The sequence below is a fragment of the Cherax quadricarinatus genome, chromosome 1, assembly GCF_038502225.1.
Source record: "Cherax quadricarinatus isolate ZL_2023a chromosome 1, ASM3850222v1, whole genome shotgun sequence".
Lineage (NCBI taxonomy): Eukaryota > Metazoa > Arthropoda > Malacostraca > Decapoda > Parastacidae > Cherax > Cherax quadricarinatus.
In genome coordinates this window covers 47,354,210-47,381,079 of record NC_091292.1, presented here as the reverse complement: position 1 = coordinate 47,381,079, position 26,870 = coordinate 47,354,210, and the positions used below count along the sequence as shown (strand labels likewise).

The 26,870-nt window shown below is 41.2% G+C and overlaps 1 protein-coding gene across 1 annotated transcript in view; it reads right to left on the bottom strand.

Moving 5' to 3' along the window:
* The window catches only part of LOC138852813 (murinoglobulin-2-like), a 348,116-nt gene that overhangs the window by 155,504 nt on the left and 165,742 nt on the right, over window positions 1-26,870 (bottom strand). The window contains exon 8 of the mRNA XM_070085802.1: window positions 2,055-2,258. Coding sequence (XP_069941903.1) covers window positions 2,055-2,258 — 204 coding nt within the window. The remainder of the gene's footprint in view (window positions 1-2,054; window positions 2,259-26,870) is intronic.

The following is a 26,870-nucleotide window of genomic DNA, read 5'->3' as shown; positions in this document are numbered from 1 at the left end:
ATCACCTGCCATAAGTTCTAATCTCACCCGTACCGTGGTTAGTTATCCTAGATATAAGCCACCAAACAATTTATTTAAATACATATATAAGGTGCATTTTTAGATATCCTTATTCATTATATATATATATATATATATATATATATATATATATATATATATATATATATATATATATATATATATATATATATATATATATATATATATATATATATATATATATATATATATATATACAGTGGAACCTCAAAAAATCGAACTTAATCCGTTCCTGGAGCTAGTTCTAATTTCGAAAAGTCTGAAATTCGAATCAATATTTTCCATAAGAAATAATGGAAATACAATTAATCTGTTCCAGAAATCCAAAAATATTCACACAAAAAATACATTTTATAGAGATTAATTACAGTTATATATACATATAAAATAACATACATATAAAATAATACATACATATAATATAAAATATAGAATAACATTTTTACTTACCTTTATTGAAGATTGACGATGGCATCTGGAAGATAGGGAGGAGCAGAGAGGGAGTTGGGGTTAGTATATGGAAGAAGAATCCCCCTCCAAGAGGACTTCAGGTAAAGCCCTCTCTGGGGTTACTTCCCTTCTCTGTCTTTTAATGCCACTAGGACCGGCTTGAGAGTCACTGGACCCCTGTCTCACAAAATGACTGTCCACAGGGTACCACTAGCAAGTTTCTTTGGGCCCATGGCTGCTTATTTCACAGTCCCACAAGCACTAAACACAACGAAATAATCGTAAAATGTGTGAATGAGAGCGCAGGTTAGTGTTCACTCAAGCATAAACAAAGCTAGACTGCTCACGGCGCCTGCGCGGGGACGGGGACAGAGCGGGCCAGCGTACAGGTCCCATACCCGGCAGTCCGAAATTTGAAACGCGTTCGATTTTTGGTACACAGTTTGTCCGAAAAAATGGTCTTATTTTCGAAACGTTCGATATTTGGTACGTTCGATTTTCAAGGTTCCACTGTATATATATATATATATATATATATATATATATATATATATATATATATATATATATATATATATATATATATATATATAAAATTTATATATATATATATATATATATATGTATATATATATATATATATATATATATATATATATATATATATATATATATATATATATATATCAAAAGCCATATGGTAATTTTCCTGTTCGACTGTGTTCAGTTTCAACAGGATATTTTTTAACCACACTGATTTCTAAACTGGCAAATGATGCCAGTACCAGTATACCACCAGTCACTACTACTTGTCCCCTCATAGTGACATTCAATTCATTGAATCCAGCACCGATTAGACAGCGGTAAAAGGTACTGTTGCCCACTTAATCGATGACCTGATAATCAGCGATCACTTCAATCTCATGGGGCCGCCAGCAATGAACGGGTACTATGACAGAGATCCAAATCTGAATGTTTTTACCTAATGAATTAACCAGCAAAACAAAGTACAATTAAGTTTTTACTAATGTTTTTTCATATTTATTCTGTTTTAGTGATTATGAACGAAGTACCAAGTTAGATATGTCATTAACAAAATTTTGATAAGTGCATTAGTGGTAACACCAAAATTTAAATTCTGTTGGACTTGTGCTAGGATCTGGTTTTGAAGGTGACAAAAACTTGAACCTGAGAACACTTAGTCCTATTAATTATCCTCTATTCTTAACTTTAATCAAATTAGAGAGATTATTATTACTATATATGAATTCAAATGTCATTCCTTGAAAAGGTAAAATATTTACCTAATAAAAAGTTTCAGCAGATTCCGTGATAAGCCTCATCATATATAATATACTTAATTGCTACATCAGATAAAATGTTAGGCGTAGATGAGCAAACAATGGTTCTAATTTTTATCAGGGAATAGATCTGGTGAGTTAGTGGACGGGAAACCACTTCACGGGTAAGTGCAGTCCAGGAGCGCTTACCCAGGAAGAAAACGTCATCACTCTATCAAAATAGTGGGAAAAACGAGAAGCAGAAACAAAAAACATAACTACCTGGACAATAAAAACAGCTGAGGTCTGGCCGGTGGCAGAGAAGAACACTGGCAGAATGTACTCCTGAGCTTCCCCGGACACACACTTTAGTTTTCCTTCAGGAGCGTGGATCAAGAGTGATGAGTTGGAGGGAGAGTAGTAATGGTCTAGGTCCTTGGAGAACTGTGACTGATACATGTTCGCACGGCAGTTCAGAGCCATGAACTGTGGGAAGCAGAAAACAGAACAGTATGAAGTAATGTTTGCAGATCCTGACCAGATATTGAAACTTCAGCAATGCTCATTTCATAACCCTAATAGTCGCCCCTTTCAGGTCTTTCTCATATGTATGTATGTATTATTGTAACCACCAACAAGTTGTGTTTAATCAATAACGTCACTGCGACTAGCCGAGGGATCGAAAACCTGTTGTTTTAGCCCGCCTCATGGTCAGCGAAAATTCACGATGCTCTAACCAACTGGACCATACAATCCTACAAAAATCACACATCCAGCAGAGCTAGGTGTTGTACCGTGATCCGAGGACATACGATGGTGTGGGTGCCTCAGAGCTGATGTGGGGGAAGTGCGTGAGGTGGTGGGTAGAATGAAGAGGGGTAAACCATGTGGGATTGATGGGACAAAGACAGAAATGTTAAAGCAGATCGGGATATAGTTTTGGAGTGGTTAGTCGCTGGAACAGAATACTAGCTGCCCTGGGATCCATAGTTACCCTGATGAGTCTTTGGCCTAGATGCACTCTTTCCCCATGAGCCAAGGGTCTCTGAGCCTATGGGAGCAAACATATAATGATGGGCAAGTTCCCCATATTTTCAAGACTTTTGGGACTCCCTGAAGCTGGCGGCTGCCCTTCCTTCCTCCCTGGCGTACTGGAGATAGGTATCAGCCAAGGTAGATGCATATGTGTAGTCTCTCAACACCTGCTGACCGTCTGTCCAGGCTTGATGGGTGATACCATCTGGACGCTTCTGGCTGCCATCAAATCTACATAGTTGGGGTGGCTTCCTTAATGTTGGGCATCCGGCTGTCGTGAGGCTCCTCTTGATAATGTTATTAACCTCCTCATGTCTTGCAATCTTTCCCTCGGATTTACGGCACACAAAACCATGGTACCCAAATCGGTCTACTGCTTCACTGCCACAAATACACCTGTGTTCGGCGTGATTAGGGGCGGCAAGTTGAAGGGCAACACCAATGTGGATGATCTGTGGGTCGATGCGTGTGCCAAGGATGGAGTTGGGAACAGCCAACAGAAAGTCCCCTGCATGAGAAGCTCTCACTGCCAGGAAGAGGGCTCTATCCTTCTCTGACACTTTGAAGCGCTTCTTAGGCTATATTCTTAACTATTGGGCCATCCTAGTGCGATTGTTTGTAGTTGTTGGGGGGAGCAGGTCTGGTTTCAGAGACCGTTAGATTATCCCAGATCATGGCTCCGTCAATGAACTTTTGGTCATGGACTTCAGTCTTGTCCTCTGGATGCAACACATGAGGACAGAAAAGCAGGTAAAGCAATCTGTGATGACTTGACGACACCGATGCCTCCTAGTCTGACTGGAAGTGTAGCTTGGTTCCACTGCCCGTCTTCTAGAGCAAGGTTAAGTACTTTCGTAAAAAAATTGTATAGGGTTATCAAATGAAGGGGCACATCTTGGAAAATATGTCAACCTGGGCAGACTCAAGCACTTTGTGAGAAGGTACAAGGTATCGCGGATGTCAAGATTGCCTATTCGTTGTTCCATTCTCCTCAAATCTTCCAATTTCTTCCTGAGAATTGTGTCAATGGCATCACTTCCAAGAGGTCCTCCAAGTAAGAAGCTATTTGTGGGGACAATGACTGATGCTCCTGGTAGTTTTGATCTTACTGTATTTATCACTTGTTGACTGACTGAGATGATTTCACATTTGGATGGATTCAGAATGAGACCCATTTCCTGTCCCCGTGTCATCACCTGTGTAAAATCATCTTGCAAGGACTCCTTTGTTCCTGCTAGTCGGCCATCATTCTTTCTTCTTTCAAGTCGGCCTTCTCCCACCGAGGCAGGGTGACCCAAAAAGGAAGAAAATCCCCAAAAAGAAAATACCTTCATCATCATTCAACACTTTCACCTCACTCATACATAATCGCTGTCTTTGCAGAGGTACTCAGATAGTTCAGAAGTCCCTCCAAAATGTCAATATCCCAGACCTCTCCTTTAAAATGCAGGCATTGAGCTTCCCATTTCCAGGACTAAAACCCGGCTAAATCTTTAATAAGTCCCTCCAAAATGTCAATATCCCAGACCTCTCCTTTAAAGTACAGGCATTGAACTTCCCATTTCCAGGACTCAAGTCCGGCTAAATCTTTAATAACCGGCTTCCTTGAATCCCTTCACTAAATATTATCCTGTTCACACTTCAACAGCTCGTATAATATAGGGAGGTATTACCTCTGGAACCGAGTGAGTTGGAGACCCTCATCCTCGGAGAAAAGAACAAACTTGCTTCAGGGAAAACTCAAGGTTTTCCGTGAAACTGTTTCAATATTATTTTCTCCTACCACCCTCTATATTTTACAATCTGTGGATACTGTATTTAAAGACAAAATACATCGATAAAATATACAATAGAGAGTAGAACAGCATAGATAACACCTCAGAGCTACATCTCGGATGCTTCGTCCAGCTCCTCGGCGGTGGGCTACGTTCCCAGAATGCTGCATTTCCTCTCAGAATTGCAACACTGAGTCTCTGAAAGAGAAAGCTGGCTGCCCTCTGGTCCATGATTTCTATGATGGGTTTTTCACCCAGCTCTTTGAGGATTTTCAGAGCACACTTGCCCCAAGCTCCTAGGGTCTCCGACCCTATTGGGGTGAACTTATAGCACGGAGGAAGGGCCTTCGTGTTTGTGGGTGTGCTGGGCCTCCCTGTGGCTGGCAGCTCCAACCTCTTCAGCTAAGGAGTATGGCGAGTAGGTGTCTGCCAATGTGGCGGCACAAGTGTAGTCCCAGGCAATCTGCTTATTATCCTTCCAGGGTAGCATAGTGGCTCCATCAGGACGCTTTTGACTTCCGTCAGACTTCTGCACTTGGGGATCCCACTGAGCTGGGCTATGGGCTGTGGCGAGGTTTCTCTTTATGATGTCGTTGACCTCCTCATGTCTAGCACACTTCCCTACTGATGTGTGGCACACGTGACCATGAAGTCCCAATTGATCAGCCACCGCCCTGTCGCAGATACACCTATTATAGGTGAGTATTGCGATGGCTAAGCGACGAGCAACGCCAATCCGAATGGCCTGTGGATCGAGTCGAGTGCCGAGGGAGGAACTGGAAACGGCCTTCTCCCACCAGGGCAACGTGGTCCAAAAAAGAAAAACTTTCATCATTCACTCCATCATTGTCTTGCCAGAGGCGCATTTACACTACACTTATAAAATTGCAACATTAACACCCTCCTTCAGAGTGCAGACACATGAAATAAATAAATAAATAAATAAATAATATATATATATATATATATATATATATATATATATATATATATATATATATATATATATATATATATATATATATATATATATATATATATATATATATTATATATATAGAAGATTTAAGAGATACATTATTGATATAAAGGTGGCATATACGGTACATGTTGTTACGTGTGTATCACCGATTATAACGCGAAAATCTCATCCAGCTCCTCAGAGCTGGGGCGTGTGCCCAAAATACAGCAGGCATTACCCCTTTGAACAGCCGCACTGAGCCACTGGAACAGAAAACTAGCTGCCCTGGGATCCCTAGTTACCCTGATGAGTCTTTTTCCCAGCTCCTTAAGGAATTTAGATGCACTCTTTCCCCATGAGCCAAGGGTCTCTGAGCCTATGGGAACAAACATATAATGATGGGCAAGTTCTCCATATATTCTAGACTTTTGGGACTCCCTGAAGCTGGCAGCTGCCCCTCCTTCCTCCCTGATGTATTGGAGATAGGTATCAGCCAAGGTAGATGCACATGTATAGTCCCACACCACCTGCTTCCCATCTGTCCAGGCTTGAAGGGTGATACCATCTGGATGCTTCTGGCTGCCATCAGATCTGCATAGTTGGGGTGGCTCCCTTACTGCTGGGCATCCAGCTGTTGTGAGGCTCCTCTTGATAATGTTATTAACCTCCTCATGTCTTGCAATCTTTCTCTCGGATTTACGGCACACAAGACCATGGTACCCGAATCGGTCTGCTGCTTCACTGCCACAAATACACCTGTGTTCGGCGAGAATAGGGGCGGCAAGTCGAAGGGCAACACCGATGCGGATGGTCTGTGGGTCGAGACGTGTGCCAAGGCTGGAGTTGGGAACAGCCAACAGAAAGTCCCCAGCATCAGGGGCTCTCACTGCCAGGAGGCGGGCTCTATCCTTCCCTGACACACTCTGAAGCATTGTTGAGGCAATATTTTCCACTATTGGACCATCGCAGTGCGATTGTTCGTAGTTGTTGGGGGAGCAGGTCTGGCTCCAGAGCCCGTTAGATTATCCCAGATCATTGCTCCGTCAATGAATTTTTGGTCCTGGACTCCTATCTTGTCCCTAAGATGTTCAGGGAGAATCGCTGCTACAAGCTCTCTGGATGCAATACACGAGGACAGAAAAGCAGGTAACGCAATCTGTGATGACTTGCGGACACCAATGCCTCCTAGTCTGACTGGAAGTGTAGCTTGGTTCCACTGCCCTTCTTCTAGAGTAAGGTTAAGTACTTTCGTAAAAATCTGCCTCAGAATACTGTCATATTCGTGCAGTATAGGGTTATCATATGAAGGTGCACATCTTAGGAAATATGTCAACCTGGGCAGACTCAAGCACTTTGTGAGAAGGTACAAGGCATCGTGGGTGTCCAGATTGCCTATTCGTTGTTCCATTCTCCTTAACTCTTCCAATTTCTTCCTGAGAATTGTGTCAATGGCATTGCTTCCCAGAGGTGCTCCTAGCAAGACACTATTTGTGGGGGCAATGACTGCTGCTCCTGGTAGTTTTGATCTCACTGCATTTATCACTTGACTGAGATGATTTCACATTTGGATGGATTCAGGATGAGACCCATTTCCTGTCCCCGTGTCATTACCTGTGTAAGGTCATGTAGGAGGGACTCTTTTGTACCTGCTAGTGTGCCATCATCTAGAAACCAGATGTTTAGCTCGCTGGTCAGTCTGACTGTGATTTCCCTAACTGCTATACAGAAGAGAAATGGTGCAAGAGGATCTCCTTGTTGGACACCCTCCGATGATGTAATTTCATGCTCTCCAAAGAGAAGCATTGATTCCTTGCTATACCCGGCTGAAACAAAAGGGAAGAGACCAGGGAAATGTTCTTGTACTGCTGCTAATACCACGCCTCTTTTCAGGAGATTGAACGCATTCTTGAAATCTAATTTTACCACTGCATTGTCCTCAGGCAGGTTGTTGATATACGCCCTTGTTGCATGAACCGCTGCTTCACTTCCTTGAGAGACCCCAAAGCCAAGCTGGTTTGGTTGAAGCATCATGGCTGCCTGTGCACGAATACTTCGGACAGCAGCTTTGGATACGAGGCGGCGTAAGGTGTTGCCTACTGCAATTGGCCGAATTCCTCCATCCTTCTTTTTAAGTGCACAAAGTGTTGCACCAAAAAAGAAAGGTCTAATTTCATCAGGGATCAGACCAGCCAAGGAATTGTTGACGAACCGTGTGATCTCTGAAAGCAGTGTCTCTGCAATTTCCCCAATAACTGGATTAACCATTTCCTTTAAATGCTGTGGCCTTATTCCAGTGTAACCCCCAGCAGAGCCAGATGGGAACGACATTATTGCTTTGTAAATGTCTGAGTCTTCCACTATCAATGGTTCCATAGTGGGGACAGAGGTGTTGGAACTGTTGGTGCCACTGGTTTCCCTGGCAGGGTGCTTTCCTCTAAGTGCTTCAGCCGTGTCAGCATCCCTGGGAGCAACTGTATCTTCACTGGTAATAATTCTTATTGCCCCCACTGTGTTGCCCTCTTCAATTTTCTTGCTCACCTGGACTCTGACTTTTTCACTGTCAGTAGAGTGAGTGGGGGTTCTGCCTCTCCCTTTTTTGTGTTGACGGGGAAGGCGAATGAGGTTATCAACTCTAGGAAAATCTCTTAAGGATTTAATTATCATTGAGGCTAGCCTCTTTCCCCTTCTTTCCGGCACAGCTAAGCAGACATTGCCAAAAAGTAGTAAGTTGTGCCATGCCTTGATGGTTGGTGGAGCATTTAAGATAGTGGAACCATCGTTTACTTTTTTCAGGAGGTCTGTAAGTTTCCCAGCTGCGTGTGGACGGGCTGCTTTGGGAATATGTGTGAGTGTCCTGGTACCTGTTGCTTTAATTGCTTCCAAGAGATTGTCTGATGAGATGAAATCTGTTGGAGAGGGTTCAGGTGCCTGAGGTGGCTCTGGATCATCACTTTCCACAGGAGGACATCCTGAACCAGGGCAACTACCGTGTTTGCGGAGGAAACCATTCGAGTTGAGACAACGAAGCTGTAAGCATGACCGACACTTGCCTCTCCTAGTATTGCCAACCGTGCCATTTCCCTGGCTGCTTGCTTCCTCCTGGTTGGCATCCATCTGCTAGACTAGACATATATATAAATATATATATATATATATATATATATATATATATATATATATATATATATATATATATATATATATATATATATATATATATATATATATATATATATATATATATATAAGTAGTCATTTTTTCCTCTGGGGGGCTCCTTCCGGTTAAGGGCCTTCCTCTGGGAGGCTCCTTCCGGTTATGGCCTTCCACTGGGCGGTGTATCCGGTCTAGGACCAGCGGCTGGAGGGTCACCTTTTCACACCTAGGTGTTACTTCCGGTTTTGACCATGACCTCGCCCTCGAGACTACCTCACCCTTGACCCCCCAACCAATACCCCCACCCACGACCCCCCCGCCCACGACCCCCGCCGCGCCGCCCGCGCACCCGCCCGCGCCCTTCGTGACCCCCACCCGCGCCCCCGCCGCGCCTCGCGCCCGCGCCCTCGCTCCCGCCCGTGCCCCTCGCGCCCCGCCTTCTGCTGCGCCTTCTGCAGCGTCGTCCGGATCGCCCCCGCGCCTCGAATTTTTTTCCGATTTTTTTCGAATTTTTTTTGAATTTCATTTTCTTGTGCTCTCCATCTCCTCAGATCAAATTTTTGAGGTTCCCCCTCTCACTTTCACCCCCATCCCAAAATTTCTCGAAATCAAAGTCTCCATCTCCTCGGATCAAGTTTTTTTTGGATTCTTCCCTATGGGGTTTTCGAAATTCTTATGATCTCCTCGGATCAAGTTTTTTTTATGATCCCCCCTATGGGGTTTCGAAATTCTCCATCTCCTTGGATCAAATTTTTGGATTACCCCTCTCACTTTCACTCCCACCCCAAAATTTCTCGATAATACAAGTTTTGGATTCCCCCCTATGGGGGTTTCGAAATTCTTATGATCTCCTCGGATCAAGTTTTTCTCGAAATCAAAGTTTCCATCTCCTTGGGTCAAATTTTTGGATTACCCCTCTCACTTTCACTCCCACCCCAAAATTTCTCGATAATACCAAGACTCCATCTCCTTGGATCAAGGTTTTTTGGATTCCCCCCTCTGGGGGTAAGCATTCAAATGAACTCCTCCTATGGGGCATGATGCTCTCTCTTACTACAGGTCTAAACAAGTGTGATGTCAGTATTCCTCTCATTAATGTGTTTACTCGACGGTCAGTGACGTCACACAATGACCCCCACACACACAGGCTGAATCTTGTCGACCCTTTTAGTTCATTCAAGTTAATAAGGGGGCATAGTAGTGACGTCACACACACAGGTTGAATCATGACGACCCTTTTAGTTCATTAAAGTTAATAAGGGGATATAGTACCTACATCATAGGGAAAACATTTTCACTCTTAACCCAGGTTAATCCAAATAATTTCACATTTTTTTTCGTTAATACCCACAATTTCTTTACAACACAAGTCTAGACATTTTTTTAACTATTTCATCTCAGGTCACTCCCCCACGAAGTAACCTCCTCCCCACCCTCCCGAACCCTCACACTCCAACCAACACCTCACAATTTTCACTCATAACCCCCAATTTTTCTCGTTTTAACCCTTTTAGTTCATTAAAGTTAATAAGGGGACACAGTACATCAGAAAGTCACAACACCCACAACCCACTTCACCCACACCCCACAACACCCACATCACCCACATCCCACAATTTTTTTTTCTCATTTTAACCCTTTTAGTTCATTAAAGTTAATAAGGGGACACACTACATCAGAAAAAGTCACAAAAACAACCCACTTATATCATCTTTTTCGGTATCTCTAATTCGACTACATTACCCACAACCCTCATCAATTACCAATTTATTCACATTTTTCCCCCTTCTTTTTCCTACTAAAATTCTAATAAAATCCTCTCCATACCCATCTCCTTGTATCCACATAAATTAATATTATACTCGCATCAACTACCCAACTATTGCGACATGTTTTCAACACCCCTCCATTCTTTTTCCAATATATCATAACTTTTCAATTCTATAATTTCTTTTTAAAATATTCACACATTACCTTTATATTCAGTAAAATCTCCCCATATTTCTAATTACAACCCTCCCCATACCCCTCTCCATCTCACCCGCATTTCTTCACATCCACTCACCCATCTCCCAACACACCTCTTCTGAACACACACAAAAAAATCACATTTCACATCCACAAATGTATCTCAAATCCACTAAAATCACTGTAACCAAGATATTCACAAAACTCTATGACCACCTAACACACACACACACACACCTAACCTAACTTAACCTTACCTAACTTATCCTAACCTAACCTAACTTATCCTAACCTAGCCTAACCTAACCTAACCGAACCTATCCTAACCTAACCCTACCTAACTTATCCTAACCTAACCTAACCTAACCTAGCCTAACCTAACCTAACTTAACCTAACCTAACCTAACCTAACCTAACCTAACCGAACCTACCCTAACCTAACCTTACCTAACATAACCTATCCTAGCCTAACCTAACCTAACCTAACTTAACCTAACCTAACCTAACCTAACCTAACCTAACCTAGCCTAACCTAACTTAACTTAACCTAACCTAACCTAACCTAACCTAACCTAACCTACCTAACCGAACCTATCCTAACCTTACCTAACTTATCCTAACCTAACCTAACTTATCCTAACCTAGCCTAACCTAACCTAACTGAACCTATCCTAACCTAACCCTACCTAACTTATCCTAACCTAACCTAACCTAACCTAGCCTAACCTAACCTAACTTAACCTAACCTAACCTAACCTAACCGAACCTACCCTAACCTAACCTTACCTAACATAACCTATCCTAGCCTAACCTAACCTAACCTAACTTAACCTAACCTAACCTAACCTAACCTAACCTAGCCTAACCTAACTTAACTTAACCTAACCTAACCTAACCTAACCTAACCTAGCCTAACCTACCCTAACCTAACTTATCCTAACCTAACCTAACCTATCTTAACCTAACCTAACCTAACCTAGCCGAACCTATCCTAACCGTTCCTAACTTAACTAACCTAACCTAACCTAACCTAACCTTACCTAACCTAACCTAACCTAGCCTAACCTAACCTAACCTATCTTATCCTAATCTAACCTTGCCTAACCATTACCTAACCTAACCTAACCTATCTTAACCTAACCCAACCTAACCTAGCCGAACCTATCCTAACCTAACCTAAAATATATTGGAACACTTCCAAAATACATTAGAGTACTCCAGAATTACTTTGAACGACTCCATTTTTGGATATTTCCAAATTAGTTTTGAAAACTTTATCGTAAAATCGAACATTATTTTCTTGTTGGTAAACACACTCAATGGTAGAAATATTTACTCGATTTCCGAATAGAAACACTTTCCTCGCTCTGAGAGACTCATTGTGGGTCACCCCTTCCCCCCAACACCACTGGGTAATGCGGTTCACACCCAAGGTAGATTTAAGATAATCATGAACACCTGCGTCAACTCAGGACAGACAGACGCCATGAAATGCGGGTAACATCCAAGGTAGAAAATCATCTCTTTCCAGACCAACTGTCTATCCTAACCTAACCTAACCTAACCTAACCTCACCTAACCGAACCTAACCTAACTCCATCAATCACCTCTATCATAACCTAACCTAACCTAACCTAACCTAACCTAACCCAACATAACTCCATCAAACACCTCTATCCTAACATAACCTAACCTATCCTAACCTAACCTAACTCCATCAAACACCTCGAATACTACCTAACTTAACCTAGCCTAACCTTACCTAACCTACCGAACCTAACCTAACCTAACCTAACCTATCCTAACCTGTCCTAACCTAACCTAACCTATCCTAACCTACCCTAACCTAACCTAACCTAACTTATCCTAAGCTAACCTAACCTAACTTATCCTAACCTAACCTAACCTAACTTATCCTAACCTAACCTAACCTAACCTAAAATAACGAACCTAACCTAACTTATCCTAATCTAATCTAACCTAACCTAACCTAACTTATCCTAACCTAACCTAACTTATCCTAACCTAACCTAACCTAACCTAAAAATAACCTAACCTAACTTATCCTAACCTACTCACTTTACTTTGAACACCTTCAAAACACTCTCATACATCATTTGAGACCCCCTTTTCTCAATATCTCTCATCCACAACCTTTATCATCTCACTACAGAACAACCCCAAGATTACTTCGAACACTCTCATAAAGCATTTGAGTACTCACATAAACACTTTTGAACATTTCCAAACAACACTGAAGCACTTCCAAAATATCATTTTGATTACTCCCAAATAAGATTTGACAGCTCTAATTTATCTACACTTACACATTTCATTAAATTACATCTCATCCCCCCAAACTCCTCCCTCATTCTCCAGACTTTACAACATTAGCACAAAAAAAAAAACTATCTCATACACTTATGACATGAGACATTACCATATCTAACACACTGACTAACTTTGAACCAACTCTGAACACCACTGATCTTCTTCAAAAAATGCTCTGCACATCATTTGAACACCTTCAAAAAAACACCATCAAACACCTCCGAATACTCCCAAAAAACACTACTGATTACTACCAAATCACCACTGAATACTACCAATCACCGTCAAAATCACCAGAAACTAAGTTTAACATCACCATCTAACATCCTTTTTATAGAAATCCCCTCAAATCACTATAACCAAGAACTCCCTCCCCATTTGGCGCATAAAAAAAAGCATGAACACAAACCTAATACGCAAACACTTAGTACATGATCACCATCAACTGAAAACATATCTTGTACACACACATAATATAAGACAATCACCAACTACAATCACCCATGTTCACTTACCTCAAAATCACTAATATCACAGAAAACAATCATTTTTATAAACATTTCACACACACACACACAAAAAAAATCATATTTGACAATATCTAAGCGCACTCACCTCACTACCACCAACACACGATGTCTCACCTCACAGGACCGACGAGCTCACCTCCAGTGACGTCACACTCCCATTGTGTTACTTGGTGGTTGGTAACATCACACCTAACCCCCCCTTGTTTCAACCTGTTGTACCCTACATTATCTAAGAACACTATATCCAAGACGATTACCAGATTTTATGATCCCCACCACCAAGATCACAGAAAACACACATTTTTATAATTATTCACACAAAAATCACGATCACCAATTCCATATCATGTTTACCGTCATCTATCAACACTAATCACCAAGATCACCAAAAAATCTAAGATCATGCATCTCAAAACTACTATGATCACTGAAAACACTTATTTTTTAAACATTCGCACAAAAATAAGACACACACAAAAATACCACAACACTTCCACCAACATCTATAACATAACATGAGCACTATAACATATCACTATCACAAAAAAAAAAAAAATAATACACAGACACCCACATATTATACATTTCAATTGCAAATTTAAGACATGAGACATACACACCAAATCTAAGACATTCACCTCCAACTAAGACATACACATCACCCCTAAAACTTCCTTCCTTATTCATTCCGTATATCTCCTAGAGCTGTTTTAACCCCGACGGATCCATCACGACGTAGGAGCCAGAGTGTAGTAGGTGGTGTTGGAGTGGTGATGGTTCCTCTGGCTCCTACGTCGTGATGGATCCGTCGGGGTTAAAACAGCTCTAGGAGATATACGGAATGAATAAGGAAGGAAGTTTTAGGGGTGATGTGTATGTCTTAGTTGGAGGTGAATGTCTTAGATTTGGTGTGTATGTCTCATGTCTTAAATTTGCAATTGAAATGTATAATATGTGGGTGTCTGTGTATTATTTTTTTTTTGTGATAGTGATATGTTATAGTGCTCATGTTATGTTATAGATGTTGGTGGAAGTGTTGTGGTATTTTTGTGTATGTCTTATTTTTGTGCGAATGTTTAAAAAATAAGTGTTTTCAGTGATCATAGTAGTTTTGAGATGCATGATCTTAGATTTTTTGGTGATCTTGGTGATTAGTGTTGATAGATGACGGTAAACATGATATGGAATTGGTGATCGTGATTTTTGTGTGAATAATTATAAAAATGTGTGTTTTCTGTGATCTTGGTGTTGGGGATCATAAAATCTGGTAATCGTCTTGGATATAGTGTTCTTAGATAATGTAGGGTACAACAGGTTGAAACAAGGGGGGGGGGGTTAGGTGTGATGTTACCAACCACCAAGTAACACAATGGGAGTGTGACGTCACTGGAGGTGAGCTCGTCGGTCCTGTGAGGTGAGACATCGTGTGTTGGTGGTAGTGAGGTGAGTGCGCTTAGATATTGTCAAATATGATTTTTTTTTGTGTGTGTGTGTGAAATGTTTATAAAAATGATTGTTTTCTGTGATATTAGTGATTTTGAGGTAAGTGAACATGGGTGATTGTAGTTGGTGATTGTCTTATATTATGTGTGTGTACAAGATATGTTTTCAGTTGATGGTGATCATGTACTAAGTGTTTGCGTATTAGGTTTGTGTTCATGCTTTTTTTTTTATGCGCCAAATGGGGAGGGAGTTCTTGGTTATAGTGATTTGAGGGGATTTCTATAAAAAGGATGTTAGATGGTGATGTTAAACTTAGTTTCTGGTGATTTTGACGGTGATTGGTAGTATTCAGTGGTGATTTGGTAGTAATCAGTAGTGTTTTTTGGGAGTATTCGGAGGTGTTTGATGGTGTTTTTTTGAAGGTGTTCAAATGATGTGCAGAGCATTTTTTGAAGAAGATCTGTGGTGTTCAGAGTTGGTTCAAAGTTAGTCAGTGTGTTAGATATGGTAATGTCTCATGTCATAAGTGTATGAGATAGTTTTTTTTTGTGCTAATGTTGTAAAGTCTGGAGAATGAGGGAGGAGTTTGGGGGGATGAGATGTAATTTAATGAAATGTGTAAGTGTAGATAAATTAGAGCTGTCAAATCTTATTTGGGAGTAATCAAAATGATATTTTGGAAGTGCTTCAGTGTTGTTTGGAAATGTTCAAAAGTGTTTATGTGAGTACTCAAATGCTTTATGAGAGTGTTCGAAGTAATCTTGGGGTTGTTCTGTAGTGAGATGATAAAGGTTGTGGATGAGAGATATTGAGAAAAGGGGGTCTCAAATGATGTATGAGAGTGTTTTGAAGGTGTTCAAAGTAAAGTGAGTAGGTTAGGATAAGTTAGGTTAGGTTATTTTAGGTTAGGTTAGGTTAGGTTAGGTTAGGATAAGTTAGGTTAGGTTAGGATAAGTTAGGTTAGGTTAGGTTAGATTAGATTAGGATAAGTTAGGTTAGGTTCGTTATTTTAGGTTAGGTTAGGTTAGGTTAGGATAAGTTAGGTTAGGTTAGGTTAGGATAAGTTAGGTTAGGTTAGCTTAGGATAAGTTAGGTTAGGTTAGGTTAGGTTAGGTTAGGATAGGTTAGGTTAGGTTAGGATAGGTTAGGTTAGGTTAGGACAGGTTAGGATAGGTTAGGTTAGGTTAGGTTAGGTTCGGTAGGTTAGGTAAGGTTAGGTTAGGTTAAGTTAGGTAGTATTCGAGGTGTTTGATGGAGTTAGGTTAGGTTAGGATAGGTTAGGTTAGGTTAGGATAGAGGTGTTTGATGGAGTTAGGTTGGGTTAGGTTAGGTTAGGTTAGGTTAGGATAGAGGTGATTGATGGAGTTAGGTTAGGTTCGGTTAGGTGAGGTTAGGTTAGGTTAGGAATTAGGTTAGGTTAGGTTAGGTTAGGTTAGGATAGACAGTTGGTCTGGAAAGAGATGATTTTCTACCTTGGATGTTACCCGCATTTCATGGCGTCTGTCTGTCCTGAGTTGACGCAGGTGTTCATGATTATCTTAAATCTACCTTGGGTGTGAACCGCATTACCCAGTGGTGTTGGGGGGAAGGGGTGACCCACAATGAGTCTCTCAGAGCGAGGAAAGTGTTTCTATTCGGAAATCGAGTAAATATTTCTACCATTGAGTGTGTTTACCAACAAGAAAATAATGTTCGATTTTACGATAAAGTTTTCAAAACTAATTTGGAAATATCCAAAAATGGAGTCGTTCAAAGTAATTCTGGAGTACTCTAATGTATTTTGGAAGTGTTCCAATATATTTTAGGTTAGGTTAGGATAGGTTCGGCTAGGTTAGGTTGGGTTAGGTTAAGATAGGTTAGGTTAGGTTAGGTAATGGTTAGGCAAGGTTAGATTAGGATAAGATAGGTTAGGTTAGGTTAGGCTAGGTTAGGTTAGGTTAGGTTAGGTAAGGTTAGGTTAGGTTAGGTTAGGTTAGTTAAGTTAGGAACGGTTAGGATAGGTTCGGCTAGGTTAGGTTAGGTTAGGTTAAGATAGGTTAGGTTAGGTTAGGATAAGTTAGGTTAGGGTAGGTTAGGTTAGGTTAGGTTAGGTTAAGTTAGGTTAGGCTAGGTTAGGTTAGGTTAGGTTAGGTTAGGTTAGGTTAGGTTAGGTTAGGCTAGGTTAGGTTAGGTTAGGTTAGGTTAGGTTAAGTTAGGTTAGGTTAGGTTAGGCTAGGATAGGTTCGGTTAGGATAAGGTTAGGTTAGGGTAGGTTCGGTTAGGTTAGGTTAGCCTAGGTTAGGATAAGTTAGTTAGGTTAGGATAAGTTAGGTAAGGTTAGGATAGGTTCGGTTAGGTAAGGTTAGGTTAGGTTAAGTTAGGTTAGGTTAGGTTAGGTTAGGCTAGGTTAGGTTAGGTTAGGTTAGGTTAGGTTAAGTTAGGTTAGGTTAGGTTAGGCTAGGATAGGTTATGTTAGGTAAGGTTAGGTTAGGGTAGGTTCGGTTAGGTTAGGTTAGGTTAGGTTAGGTTAGGTTAAGTTAGGTTAGGTTAGGCTAGGTTAGGTTAGGTTAGGTTAGGATAAGTTAGGTAGGGTTAGGTTAGGATAGGTTTGGTTAGGTTAGGTTAGGCTAGGTTAGGATAAGTTAGGTTAGGTTAGGATAAGTTAGGTAAGGTTAAGTTAGGTTAGGTGTGTGTGTGTGTGTGTGTTAGGTGGTCATAGAGTTTTGTGAATATCTTGGTTACAGTGATTTTAGTGGATTTGAGATGCATTTGTGGATGTGAAATGTGATTTTTTTGTGTGTGTTCAGAAGAGGTGTGTTGGGAGATGGGTGAGTGGATGTGAAGAAATGCGGGTGAGATGGAGAGGGGTATGGGGAGGGTTGTAATTAGAAATATGGGGAGATTTTACTGAATATAAAGGTAATGTGTGAATATTTTAAAAAGAAATTATAGAATTGAAAAGTTATGATATATTGGAAAAAGAATGGAGGGGTGTTGAAAACATGTCGCAATAGTTGGGTAGTTGATGCGAGTATAATATTAATTTATGTGGATACAAGGAGATGGGTATGGAGAGGATTTTATTAGAATTTTAGTAGTAAAAAGAAGGGGGAAAAAATGTGAATAAATTGGTAATTGATGAGGGTTGTGGGTAATGTAGTCGAATTAGAGATACCGAAAAAGTTGATATAAGTGGGTTGTTTTAGTGACTTTTTCTGATGTAGTGTGTCCCCTTATTAACTTTAATGAACTAAAAGGGTTAAAATGAGAAAAAAAAAATTGTGGGATGTGGGTGATGTGGGTGTTGTGGGGTGTGGGTGAAGTGGGTTGTGGGTGTTGTGACTTTCTGATGTACTGTGTCCCCTTATTAACTTTAATGAACTAAAAGGGTTAAAACGAGAAAAAATTGTGGGTTGTGGATGTTGTGGGGTGTGTGTGTGCGTGTGTGTTAGGTGTCATAGAGTTTTTTTTTGTGAAAATCTTGGTTACAGTGATGACATTAGTTAAAACGAGTAAAATTTGTTGGTAATTGATGAGGGTAGTGTAGTCGAATTAGAGTTACCGAAAAAAAAGATGATATAAGTGGGTTGTGATGAAATTAGTTTAATAACGATATTCAAAGGTGTTTTGAAGGTGTTCAAAGGTGTTTTGAAGGTGTTCAAAGGTGTTTTGAAGGTGTTGAAGGGTGTTTTGATTGAATTCAGCGGTGTTTTAGTAGTATTCAGTGGTGTAATAGGGAGTACTCAAATTGTGTTTTTGGAAGTGTTTCAGTGTTGATTGGAAATGTTCAAAGGTGTTTTGAGTGTGTTCAAATGTTGTTTTTGAAGGTGTTCAAGGGTGTTTTGAAGGTGTTCAAGGGTGTTTTGAAGGTGTTCAAAGGTGTTTTGAGGTTATTCATAGGTGTTTTGAAGATGTTCAAGGGTGTTTATGTGAGTATTCAAAGGTGTTTTTTGAAGGTGTACAAATGATTATGAGAGTACTTATGAAGGTGTTCAAATGATGTGCAAGAGTACTTATGAAGGTGTTCTGGGAGTATTCAGAGGTGATTTTGGGGGTGTTCGAATGATGTTTTGGAGTATTTCAGTGTTGTTTGGAAATGTATAAAGGTATTTTTGTGAGTATTCAAATGATTTAAGAGAGTGTTTTGAAGGTGTTCAAAGTGAGGTGTGTGTGCGTATTAACTTCATAATATGTAAAATTGTGACTAGTGAATTTATCGAAAAGTGGTTATAAGTGTTGTGGTGACTTTCTGATGTACTGTGTCCCCTTATTAACTTTAATGAACTAAAAGGGTTAAAACGAGAAAAATTGGGGGTTATGAGTGAAAATTGTGAGGTGTTGGTTGGAGTGTGAGGGTTCGGGAGGGTGGGGAGGAGGTTACTTCGTGGGGGAGTGACCTGAGATGAAATAGTTAAAAAAATGTCTAGACTTGTGTTGTAAAGAAATTGTGGGTATTAACGAAAAAAAATGTGAAATTATTTGGATTAACCTGGGTTAAGAGTGAAAATGTTTTCCCTATGATGTAGGTACTATATCCCCTTATTAACTTTAATGAACTAAAAGGGTCGTCATGATTCAACCTGTGTGTGTGACGTCACTACTATGTCCCCTTATTAACTTGAATGAACTAAAAGGGTCGACAAGATTCAGCCTGTGTGTGTGGGGGTCATCGCGTGACGTCACTGACCGTCGAGTAAACACATTAATGAGAGGAATACTGACGTCACACTTGTTTAGACCTGTAGTAAGAGAGAGCATCATGCCCCATAGGAGGAGTTCATTTGAATGCTTACCCCCAGAGGGGGGAATCCAAAAAACCTTGATCCAAGGAGATGGAGTCTTGGTATTATCGAGAAATTTTGGGGTGGGAGTGAAAGTGAGAGGGGTAATCCAAAAATTTGACCCAAGGAGATGGAGACTTTGATTTCGAGAAAAACTTGATCCGAGGAGATCATAAGAATTTCGAAACCCCCATAGGGGGGAATCCAAAACTTGTATTATCGAGAAATTTTGGGGTGGGAGTGAAAGTGAGAGGGGTAATCCAAAAATTTGATCCAAGGAGATGGAGAATTTCGAAACCCCATAGGGGGGATCCAAACAAAAACTTGATCCGAGGAGATCATAAGAATTTCGAAAACCCCATAGGGAAGAATCCAAAAAAAAACTGATCCGAGGAGATGGAGACTTTGATTTCGAGAAATTTTGGGATGGGGGTGAAAGTGAGAGGGGGAACCTCAAAAATTTGATCTGAGGAGATGGAGAGCACAAGAAAATGAAATTCAAAAAAAATTCGAAAAAAATCGGAAAAAAAATCGAGGCGCGGGGGCGATCCGGACGACGCTGCAGAAGGCGCAGCAGAAGGCGCGGGCAGGGGGTCGCGAAGGGCGGGCGTGGGCGGGCGCGGGCGCGAGGTGCAGCGGGGGTGCGGGCGGGGGTCGCGAAGGGCGCGGGCGGGCGCTCGGGCGGCGCGGCGGGGGTCGTGGGCGGGGGGGTCGTGGGTGGGGGTAGTGGTGGGGGGGTCAAGGGTGAGGTAGTCTCGAGGGCGAGGTCATGGTCAAAACCGGAAGTAACACCTAGGTGTGAAAAGGTGATCCTCCAGCCGCTGGTCCTAGACCGGATAATCCGCCCAGTGGAAGGCCTAAACCGGAAGGAGCCTCCCAGAGGAAGGCCCTAAACCGGAAGGAGCCCCCCAGAGGAAAAAATGACTACTTATATATATACATATATATATATATATATATATATATATATATATATATATATATATATATATATATATATATATATATATATATATATATATATATATATATATATATATATATATATATATACATATCGTGCAGAATAGGCAGAACTTGTGATTTTGGCTTAAATAGCAACGCTCATCTTGCCATATAAGACGAGTGAAAATTTGTGTATGCTATAATTTAGCCAAAATCATTCTGAACCTAACGAAACAAATATGTTTCACTGTGTTTGTTTAGTATTAAATTATTGTAAACATATCTAAAATATATTTAGTTGGGTTATGCTAAAATAAATTATTCTTATTGTAATAAGGTTAGGTAAGTTTTCCAAGATTCTTTTGGTGCAAAATTATAAATTTTTACATTATCATTAATGACAAAAATATATCTTTAAATGTATAGGAGAAAATTTTAGAAAGGACTTAATTTTAAATGAGTTCTTGCTAATATATATATATATATATATATATATATATATATATATATATATATATTTATATATATATATATATATATATATATATATATATATATATATATATATATATATATATATATATATGTCGTGCCGAATATGTAAAACTGGTCAATTAGCAAGAACTCATTTAAAATTAAATCCTTTCTAAAAATGTTTCTTATACGTTTAAAGCTAGATTTTTTTCATTAATGTTGGTGTAAAAAATTTTAATTTTGCAACAAAAGAATCTTAGAAAACTTACCTAACCTTATTATAACAAGAACAATTTATTTTACCCTAACCCAACTAAATATATTTTAGATTTATTTACGGTAATTTAATACTAAACAAACACAGTGAAATATATTTTTTTCGTTAGGTTCAGAACGATTTTGGCGAAATTTTTGCATACACAAATTTTCACTTGTCCTATATGGCAAGATGAGCGTTGCTATTTAAGCCAAGATCGCAAGTTCTGCTTATTCGGCACGACATATATATATATATATATATATATATATATATATATATATATATATATATATATATATATATATATATAGATATATATATAGATATATATCTGGCACCTCTGCCAGAGAGAGGCTGTGGGCATCTCGCTCTGTGATTTTGGCACAATATCGTTCAATCAAGAACACCTATCAGGATTATCATCAACAGACTGGTGTGTGAATATCTGCTGGTCGTGTTGGAAAGGGCCAGAAGACTCCGGATTTCGTCTATTCCGTCAGAATCAAGAAAAGTTCTGTGTATGTGAATTCAGTGAGGGAACATAACGGTCACCTATGCGTAGGAGAGGTCGGTGAGGGGAGGCCTACTGGAGGAGGAGGAGGCGGAGGTTGAGGGGTAAAACTGTCCCCCCCTTCCCCAAACAGGCGCGCATACACCGTGTGCTCGTGTTACAACAATGGTGTGTTTGTTCACCGTGTGTATAGTGTATATAGTCTATAGTGTACAGTGCATAGTATGTGCATGGTATGCGCATAGCATGTGAAGTGTATAGCGGTGAGTCGTTGATAGTGGGGGCAGTGCACTGAGCATAGTGGTGTATAGTAACATGTGCACTGAGCATCGTGGTGTATAGTGACTTGTCCTGGGAGGGAGTGAGTGCCCTACTCCGCCTCAGCACACATCTTCCACCGCCCACCACAAGGACTGGACACCCCTCTCCTCCCCCCCCCACCACCACCAAGAACCACATGCGGAATGTGCCATGCGCCATTTTCCCTTCAGCATGGGCTTATCACACAGTTTGAGGTATGGCAGACGATGAAGCCAGCCAGCCACAAAGCCAGGGAAACAATGCACCCAACAATGAAAGAAGAGGCACATGTCAGGTGTGTGGAGAGTTTTGAGCACGCAACAGGGACGGCCGTATTCGTGCACACAATAGGTGTGCGGGATCACATATGCCCCCAGCAGAGAGCAGCCCACAGCCTCCACAGGCAGATGACAATTCCAATGGCAACCTCCTCACTTGCGATAACCTTCTGTTGGCATTCAAATCCACTGCTAGCAGTACACTATCCCACATCCCTAAAGCAGCTCGCCCATATGCAGCAGGGAAATTCGCAGACCTTCTTAAGCGGGTGAATGGAGGTTCCACCAACTTAGAAGCCCGAGGCACCATCCAAGTATGGCGCAACCTTCTCTTGTTCGGCAATGTCTGTCTTGCAGTTCCTGAAAGACGAGGCAAACTGCTAACCACGTCAGTTATCAAGGCAGTGCGCAACTACCCAAGAACGGATAACTGTGTCCCTCTGCCCCATCATCGCAGGAATCAAAGAGGCAGACCCAAGAAAAGTCCTACTGAGAACGAGAAAATTTGCGCACAGGTTAGCAAAAAAATTGAGGAAGGTAACACAGTGGGAGCAATAAGAATAATTACAAGTGACGACACTGTAGCCCCCAAGGATGAGACCACGGCCCAAGCACTAAGAGACAAGCACCCAACCAGGGACACCACAGCCATCAACGACAACCCTGAGGAAGACCCTATCACTGAACAATTAATTTTGCCAGAATCGGAAGTCTATAAGGCGATCGTGTCATTTCCAGCAGGATCTGCAGGATGTTACACTGGAATTCGACCTCAGCACCTCAAAGAGATGGTAAATCCAGTACTCGGTGAATCTGCATCAATTCTTCTCACCGAGTTAACAACTTTCGTCAACAATTGCCTGGCTGGGCGAATCCCAGAAGAAATTAAACCTTTCTTTTTTAGAGCCTCACTATGTGCTTTGAAGAAGAGGGATGGGGGAATCAGACCCATTGCAGTTGGAAACACTCTTCGCCGTCTCGTTGCCAAAGCAGCAGTGAGAAACATTCGCCTAGAAGCTGCCACTTTACTCCAGCCACACCAACTGGGCTTTGGGGTCTCTCAAGGCAGTGAATCTGCAGCTCATGCGGCAAGGGCCTACATCAGCTGCCAGCTGTTCGGGTTCGGTTCCCCAGTCTCTTTTCCTTCATTTCAGCCGGCTACAGCAAACCCTCAATTCTTTTGTTTGGAGAACATGAAATTCAATCATCAGAGGTTGTTCAGCAGGGTGACCCACTTGCTCCACTTCTCTTCTGCTTGGCAGTAAGAGAACTAGCTTCCAGCCTACGCAGTGAGCTCAATATATGGTACCTGGATGACGGCACTCTGGCAGGTACTGAAGAGTCCCTCGTGGGGGACCTACAACTGGTGAAAACACAGGGAGAAGGCTTGGGACTCATCCTCAATCCCTCTAAGTGTGAAATCATCACAGCGAACCAGGAAATAATCAATGCTGTGCGAAGAATCCTCCCGGAAATCTCAACTACAACTCCGTCCAACAGTACCCTCTTGGGGGCACCGCTGGGTCACCAGGCCATCGATACTGTCCTCAGGGACAAATTGAATGACCTTATGAGAATGGAGGAGAGAATAAGCGATCTTGATGCCCATGATGCTCTGTATCTCCTCACGAGGTGTCTTACTATGCCAAGACTCACTTACTTCTTGAGGTGTGCACCCTCTTTTGACAACCCAACACTCGATGAATATGACGCACACCTGAGATCAACTTTTAAGAAGGCACTGAACCTGTCACTAGAGGATGAGCAATGGGATCAGGCAACCCTCCCAGTGCGACTGGGAGGTATAGGGGTGCGTAAAGCAACGCATGTTGCTTTACCTGCTTTTCTGTCTTCGTGTTTGGCTTCCAGTGCATTAGTCAAGAAGATAGTGCCCGAACGCTTGAGAGACTTGGTAGGAGCTCAAGACCCCAGGTTTACTGAAGCAGCAATTCGGTGGGACACCCTTACAGACTCCTCCAGTAGACCAGCTCCTCCCAAACAGCACAAACAGTCCCACTGGGACAAACCGATCATGGAAAAAATCGCCAACACAATGCTCTCCAATGCTTCAGGAAAGAACAAAGCTCGTCTCCTGGCAGTGAAGGCACCACACTCAGGAGATTTCCTGTTAGCTGTTCCCAATTCCTCCCTGGGCACCCGTCTCGACCCACAGGCCATTCGGATTGGTGTTGCTCTTCGCCTAGCCGCCCCCATCCTCACCGAACATAGGTGTATTTGCGGCAGGGCGACAGCTGATCAATTCGGACTCCATGGTCTCGTGTGTCACACAGCAGAAGGGAAGTATGCCAGACATGAGGAGATCAATGACATAATAAAGAGAAGCCTCGCCACAGCCCGTTGCCCAGCTCAACGGGAACCCCAAGTACAGAGGTCTGATGGGAGTCAATAGCGTCCTGATGGAGCCACTATGCTACCCTGGAAGGATGGAAAGTAGATTGCCTGGGACTACACCTGTGCTGCCACATTGGCAGACACCTACTTGCCATACTCTGTAGTGGAAGGGGGTGGAGCTGCCAGCCACAGGGAGACCCAGAAGATCCGAAAATATGAAGACCTTCCCCCTTGCTATAACTTCATTCCAATAGGGTCGGAGACCCTTGGAGCATGGGGCAAGTGTGCTCTAAAGTTCCTCAAAGAGCTGGGTGAAAAGCTCATCATAGAAACCAAGGACCACAGGGCGACCAGCTTTCTCTTTCAGAGACTCAGTGTTGCGATCCAGAGAGGAAATGCCTGCAGCATTCTGGGCACGCGGCCCACCGCAGGGGAGCTGGATGAAGTATTCGAGATGTAGCTCTGAGTTACCTATGTTGTTTTACTTTGTATCATATTTTTGTGAATGTGTTGTCAATGTATTTTGTCTTTAAATAATATATATATATATAATATAGGGGTTGGTAGGAGAAAATTCTCAAACAGCTTCAGGGAGAATCTTGAGTTTTCCCTGAAGCAAGTTTATTCTTTTCTCTGAGGATGAGGGTCCCTACAATAGTTCTAGAGGTGTATATATATATATATATATATATATATATATATATATATATATATATATATATATATATATATATATATATATATATATATATATATATTTATATATATATATATATTAATATATATATATATATAAATATATATATATATATATATATATATATATATATATATATATATATATATATATATATATATATATATATATATATATATATATATATATATACATATATGCAAACAACTGCAGACGGGCGATCTTCACTACGCAAGACAAGCCACGGGGGGCTGGAAATCTTGAGCTCAAGTACTTTCACACTTCTCAGTGCGTCATCAGAAGCTGTGCAATGTTGCAAGGGAGCAACCGAAGCAGGGAGAGATGTCTCAGAGTAGCGTAGATGTCACAGTCAATGGTTTCCCTTAGACTGTGGTTAGTGGTCAGTGCCAACCCCACCCTACCATCGTTCCCTTACTCCCCATATGGGGTACGAAGGTTTCTGAGATGTCAGCTATGAAATTATAAGACGTACAATGCCAGGTCTAAGCTTCTTCTAATCGTTTATAACAAGTCATGTGGTTTGAGAAAATAAGTTTCTCGTTAGATAGTGTAGACATGGATTGCTATTATTGTGTGTGACTTTTCAAATAAAAGAAAGGAATAAAATGTGCTCTTTGTCCGTTTAAATGTCCTCTCTCAGGTATTCGAATGTTATACCAATGTACTCAGAAGTATCTCTTCCTAAATATTGTCTACTATTTTTCTCAGTGTCGGTAGAAAGGAGTGTGTTCCTCACAGTGTCCTTGAGAGTATTGCGCATCTGCAGTCCAGAGTACCTAGAGGACCAAATCAGCAAGATATTCAACATAGCAACAAAACTAATAAATATTATAGGATAGAAGATCCCCATGTATGGCATATTAACCGACACTGAAAAAAATAGTAATGTCACACTTCTCAGTGCATCAGGAGCTATGCAATGTTGCAAGGTTGCAACTGAAGGAGTGAGAGGAAGTTTTCTCCGAATAGCCCAGGGCTGGTGTATTCCCTGTTCCTGCCTGTCTTAGAGTAATGTAATCAAGAATTATGAAATTCGAAGTCATGACAGTCCACCCCAATCTTTTTCTAGCCGTTTAGAACAGGTCATGTGACTTGAGAATATACGTTTGCCAGTGGATATTATAAATATGGATTGCTATTATTCTGTGTAATCTTTATAATTAATAGAAGAAAGAGAAAGAAAGTGCTCCTTGTCAGTTTAAATGCCCTTTCAGCCTCAAGGTACTGAGACGTATCTCATTGTATTTTCCTAAATATTGTCTACTATTCTTCTCAGTGTCGATTAATATGCCTTACCTGAGATT